The sequence below is a fragment of the Rhinopithecus bieti genome, unplaced genomic scaffold (assembly GCF_001698545.2).
Source record: "Rhinopithecus bieti isolate Rb0 unplaced genomic scaffold, ASM169854v2 scaffold_1918, whole genome shotgun sequence".
Lineage (NCBI taxonomy): Eukaryota > Metazoa > Chordata > Mammalia > Primates > Cercopithecidae > Rhinopithecus > Rhinopithecus bieti.
The window spans coordinates 1,245,239-1,251,612 of NW_016803680.1; the positions used below are offsets into that span (position 1 = coordinate 1,245,239).

Sequence of the window (6,374 nt, forward strand, 5' to 3'; positions counted from 1 at the left end):
AAAAAGAAAGAAAGAAAGAAAGAAAGAAAGAAAGAGAAAGAAAGAAAGAAAGAGAAAAAAAGGAAGAAAGGAAGAAAGGAAAAAAGAAAGAGAAAAAGATAGAGAAAGAAAGAAAGAGAAAAAGAAAGAAAGAAAGAGAAAAAGAAAGAAAGAAAAGAAAAGAAAAGAAAGAAAGAAAGAAAGAAAGAGAAAGAAAGAAAGAAAGAGAAAAAAAGGAAGAAAGGAAGAAAGGAAAAAAGAAAGAGAAAAGATAGAGAAAGAAAGAAAGAGAAAAGAAAGAAAGAAAGAGAAAAGAAAGAAAAGAAAAGAAAGAAAAGAAAGAAAGAAAGAAAGAAAGAAAGAGAAAGAAAGAAAAGAAAAATTTAGAGGGAAAAAAAGTCAATGTTTATGGAACTAAGCAAGTAATAATATAGAAGATGGGTAGCAGAAAGATTCAAAACTGCTGGAGGGGTGAGAATCCAAAAGGAAACACAAAGACTTGAGCTCACTGTTGGTGATGTAGATAGAAGGGAACATAAAAAAATTCAAAGGACAATGTGGTGAAATGCAGAATGAAGGAAAGAGGGGACATTCAAGATGACATCCAAGGAATGACAGAAAAGGGAATAAGAAGGGAAAGACTGGGGAGAGATGCAGCTATTCTTAATGTCAGAGACATTGTCCTGTTTACATCTATACTTCCAGATCCTGTGTAAACATGTGTAAAGCAGTGTCCACCCATTTTTTGGCTAGATCCATTTACAGTAGAAAAGGTTAGGACAGGACTTTCAAATTTTAATGTGCAAAAGAATCACTTGGAAAACTTGTTAAGATACAGATTCTAATTCTGTAGGTTTGAAACAGAGTATGAGATTCTGCACCTGGATACTGCTGCTGCTGTTGTTCTGTGGTCCATACTTTGCATAACAAGAGGTTAGGGGATTTCAATGCAGACAAGCCAAGCCTAAAGCCCATGGTTGTGAAAAAGAAACCAAAACAATCAGTTCGTTTCTTATCCCCAGGGATCATTTTCATGCCTGCGACCATCATGTTGAAGGCCAAAGACATTCTCTATCGACTACAAATGTCTAAAGCCAAGGGCATTGTGACCACAGATACCATTGCCTCAGATGTGGACTCCATGGCTTCTGAGTGCCCTTCTCTGAAAACCAAGCTCCTAGTATCTGATCACAGCCGTGAAGGGTGGCTGGACTTCCGATCGCTGATTAAGTGAGTTTCCAGCCTGATGAATATGGTCTCTGAGTACAGGTGTTGTGGGATAATTTAGGAATCAGAGAGACTGATGGATTGAGGAGGATATATTCATTTAGGTGCACCGGCCCAGTCAGATTAACATCCAAAGGACTGAGCCCCGAACAAAGAGTCAGGTTACCTTTTAAGCATTTCGTGGGGTGGGGGGGAGATCTGCGCAGGAGGAAGCATATTACAGAAGCAAGAATCAGAGACAGTTATTCAATTGAGACATGCATTACCTCATTTCTTACTTTTCAAGGAAAAACATGTTTTACAACTTGAGTTTATATGTCTAGTGACCTTACAGCTGCACAGCTAGAGAAAGGGTCTTCACAATGCCTGGGAAAGGGAGAGATAAGACTCACTAGCCACAGACAGAAAAACAGGCAGTTAATTTTTTAAAGGACTCCACCTCTTTCTCTTCCTCAGGGGGAATTGGGTTTTCTTACATACAACTGAGTTTTTGCTTACACATTCTTTAATTTCTTTTAATTCCTATTCCATTTCCACCCTTTGGTGCTTTTTATAACAAAGGTGTTAATAGAAAGCACCACTATTTGCCACCTCTTTGCTGAGCTGAGCTTCTACTGGCAGTGGCTGATATTTGGTTAATGCCATCAACTGTGCAGTAGTGTGTTGAGTTATTACTGCCGCTATAGTTGACCGAATGCCCCTAATAAACAGGGGTAAAAGACAAGGGAGAATGGGGCAGATGCCAAGAATAAACAAAAACCCACCAATGAGGGTTTTGAATCCTCCAAAGGTTGGGAACCATCCTCCAAACAAAGAATCCAGGGGCCATCTGGACCAAGTCAGAACTGGACCATGGGCCAACTTGTTCATTCTAGCTCTGATTTCCATGACAGCCCGGCCATTATTATCAAATTCTAGGCAACAGTTGGTTAAATTAAATTTTCCACATACTCCTCCTTCTGAGACTAAGCAATAATCTAAAGCCACTCTATTTTGATGTATTGCATTTCTCATTTGTGTTGCTTGTATTGCCAGTAAATCTAGTGCCCTTGATGTTTTATTGGTTATAATTTCAAGGACTGTCTGCAACCTTATGATGCAGTTGAGCATATAGATTGGGGTGCGGTACCCTCGTGACCCATCTTGCACCCAGATAGCTGGCCTATAATATTTAATGATTCTTTCAGGAGACCATTCATTATCTTTCCAGTCTCCTATGTCCACATCTTTTTTGACATTTGTGTCTATTTTTGTGATTATGCTCCTTCTAGTTCTTCTTTTATTTTCTTCATTGACTAGATACCCTAAGAGTTCCTTTTGCTTTAGAGGAATTAGAAAGAAAGATGGCTTGATTGTTCCTACACACATGCCCCTGTCCATTTAGCTGGCAGTTGCCAATATGCCCATGCTCCACAGATCCAATATAGGCCAGAGGGTGCTTTCCAAGCATTTGGAGCCTGTAGCTGATGCCAAGTGTTGGTTAGGGTAGAGAATCAAGAGAAAGGATTTGGATCTGGTAAGCAGGAGTCGTTCTGGGCGTTTCTCCATAGAGTTTTGTTTTCAGTCTCATCATAATACTGTTGCCCTAGGCAGGTTGTTTCTCCTACTGCCTCTGTGAAAGCCTTTCCCCATTGGGCAATACAGTACTTTCCAATTTTGGAGGTTTTTAACAACCAAACACCGGCTGAGGCTGTTGGTTCACTGGCAGGGTTAGGTGAAGTGAAATTATCTTGTGGCATTAATTCCTTTGCTTCCCATGGCCACTGCTTCCCCATATTAGTTCCTCCACATACCTAGCATGAGGAAATTCCTACGCTGCCTGCTATGTTTTCAGCTAGTTGAGCAAATAAGTTTTGGTTGGTGGGGGAAGCTCAGGCACTGACTGATCCAAATGCTTATAGAATGACTTATAGACCTGGAATTGTGGGGTTGGATGCATTTGAGTCCTTCTACTCTTTTTGACAAGTAGTATGTAGCAGGACAAGCCACAGACAAAACCTCTCAGACACCGAGTTGTAGAAGGAAGGGCTCTATTCAGCTGGGAGCATCATCAAGCTACTGCCTTAAAATCTGAGCTCCCTGAGTGCACAATTTCTGTCCCTTTTAAGGACTCACAACACTAAAGATTTCACATGAAAGGGTCATGATTGATTTGAGCAAGCAGCAGGTACGTGACAGGGGCTACATGCACCGGCGGTCAGAGTGAAACAGACAGGACAGGGAGTTTCACAATGTTCTTCTATACAATGTCAGGAACATCGGTTTCTAAATCATGAGTTGATTTTTAACTACTAGGTTTAGGCCAGGCAGATCTGGGCCTGGTTCCGGGCCTGGCGCTGGGCTGCCTGTCTTTGGTTTTACTTCATTGTTTTTTATTAAAACAGATACTGAGTATAAAACAATATAAGACAATATGAGAGGGTCTCTCTCTTTCCTCATTCCCCCCGTTTGAGACTCTCACTTTTTATTAGTGGGCGTTCTCACTCTTATTTTCCTATTTATGTCTTTTGTGCAATAGCTTGATAGTGATTCATATAGTACACTTGTGCTGAAGCATTTTGGTGAACTAAGGTAGTGATGAAGCTTTTTTATCATTTGAAGAAGTACAGGTAGCAAACAAGGGAGCAGTAAGTAGGTTTTTATTACAATTGTAACTTTTATTATAAGAGTTTTAAATCCTCCTAGTGCTAAGAACTAATTTTTAAACATGGCTTCAGGGTCGAATTTGTGCTACACTTGTACGGGCACATGTGACTATGTCTTTAACTACTTACCTTTGATTATTTATGTGTAGACAGTAATTAGTAAGGTTAAATTTCTTCTAGACCTCTCTTTCTGCTGCTAGCATGTAGTTGAGAGACAATCTATTTTGATAGATAGCATTTCTTATCTGAGTTTCTTGCCAGGCCAGAATAGTCAAGGCATGACCAGTTTTATTAGTGATGATTTTTAAAACAGCTTGCAACCGTATGATTCAGTCGAGCATGTAAATGGGGGTCCAGTATTCTCATGAGCTGTCTTGTGTCTAAGTGGCAGGCCTATACTATTATATAATTTTTTAGGAGGTCATTTATCATTTTTTAAATTACCTATGGCTATGCTTCATTTTCCACAGGAAACACAGACAGGGAAGCCCAGAAGTTCACCTGTTTTTATGGGCAGTAAGAAGAAAGATGGTTTAATAGTGCCAATAACACAACCACCTGTCTACTGGTCAGGCAGCCTCGCATAGGCTCTGTGTCTACATATCCAGTATAACCCGGTGGGGGCAGTCTCGTCCTGGTGGAATTCTGGGGTGGGACTGTTTTTGCGGTACTATTATACAGCTTTTGCCTAAGACAACTAAGCTGCCCTACAGGATGAGTGAATCCTTTTTCTTTTCTAGCTATGCAATACTGTCTAGTAATTGAGACTTTTAGAACCTAGAGATGATCTGGATGATTCTTTTGGGCCAGGAATTCATCAGGAACTGGGTCTGTAGGCACTAATTCTCGGGCTTCTTATGGCCATTGATCTCTTATTACAGTTTTTTAATAAACATAACATGAAGTAACATTGAGAGATGGGCTACATGCTCGGCTAATTGCAAAAACAAATTTCTGTTTTTTCCTGGAGTCTCTGGTACTGGCACATTTAGTTTATCATAGAAAGTCTGAAATACTCAGTCTGGAGAGTGTCTTTGAACCTCTTTTTTTATCAGGATGCTTACGCTAGGATCTAGTTTTTTAATCAATGCCTTATGCTACTTTTTTTTTTTTTTTAATTCCATTTTGGGTCTGAGGGTTTTGTGATTGCTAATTTTAAAGGGTTACAGCTCCCACTCATGCAGGAGGGGCTGACCTTTTCTTTTTGGAGCTAAACAGGATTTTTTTTTTATTTAATTTTTTTTTCAAGTAGCCCAAATGACACAAGACCATTGTGTATTGACACATTTCACATAAATACGATTCTTGACAGATATACTTACTTTCTGCTGTGTAACTTTTTTTTCAATCTAGAGAACCGCATCCCATCCCACGCTGCTTACTATTAATAGTGGCACAGGTGTCAAATTTTAAGGTTACATTTTAGGGGACCCCTGTTTCTTCTGTTCTAGCTATTACTTTACTTGTGTCACTTAGAAAAGGACCAGAACTTAATTTTATTTTAAAAACTGTGATCATGGGAGGCTTAAAATGGGTCATAACATGCATCAAGTTGGTTATTTCCTGGGTTACATACTTTGGATAGAACAGCATTATACAAACAAGTTTCTTTTAGAGTCCTGCGACACTTATAACAACCGTAAAATAATAGGACTGTAGCAATCTTTTGTCCTACCTCAGTGACTTGAGGTATATACTGGGAACAGCCCTTAGTCTGAGGAAGGTCAGTTGAAGTCTTTATTGTACAAGTCCAAATTTTAAGGAAAATGAGTCCCACGATGAGTTTCCTTATGCTTTGGCCATGCGTGGACCAGTCAGCTTCCAGGTGTGACTGGAGCAGGGCTTGTCGTCTTTTTCAGAGTCACTTTGCAGGGGTTAGCAAAGCTGTTCCCATCCACGTACAGCTCCCAGTCTACAGATGTTTAAGGATGGTCTCAGAGGTTAGGGCCACTAGAATAAACTGAGTCCAATACTTTTACACAGTTATGTTTTACTGGGATCTTTGATACCAGGAGCAAGGTGGAAGGTTTAGGGTGTTGCAAACTTTAAAGGTTATGCGGGGATTTTTTACAGAGCAAGCTTTGGTATCTAGTTAGTCTAGCATTGATTAGCTAATGGTGTCCTTTGGTATTTATTAAAATCACCACAGCATGGGGAGACTTTATATTTAGGTTTTGCCTAAGAGTTAGCTTATCTGCTTCTTGTGCTAACAGGGCCATTGCTGCCAGGGCCCTTAGACATGGGGGCCAGGCTTTGGAAACCCCATCTAGTTGTTTTGAGATGGGCCATTGGCCTTGGCCAGGACCCTACAGTCTGGGTTAAAACTCCAACTGCCTTTTTTTTTTTTTTTTGACACATAGAGTGTAAAGAGTTTTATCAGGTCAGGTAGCCTCAGGGCTGGGACTGACATGAGTTTTTCTTTTTAACTTATGAGAAGCTCATTGCTGTTGGTTGTAATAGATGTAGTTTATTTAATTTATATTTTTATTGATTGTCATTTACCAAAATATTGATTTAAATCCT

General features: G+C 39.8%; 1 protein-coding gene across 2 annotated transcripts in view; it reads left to right on the forward strand.

Annotated features, from left to right (window-relative positions):
• Positions 1–6,374, forward strand: part of ACSM1 (acyl-CoA synthetase medium chain family member 1) — a 62,170-nt gene that overhangs the window by 6,915 nt on the left and 48,881 nt on the right. For both annotated transcript variants that reach the window (XM_017849931.1, XM_017849921.1), the window contains exon 4: positions 1,002–1,209. In XM_017849931.1, coding sequence (XP_017705420.1) covers positions 1,002–1,209 — 208 coding nt within the window. The remainder of the gene's footprint in view (positions 1–1,001; positions 1,210–6,374) is intronic.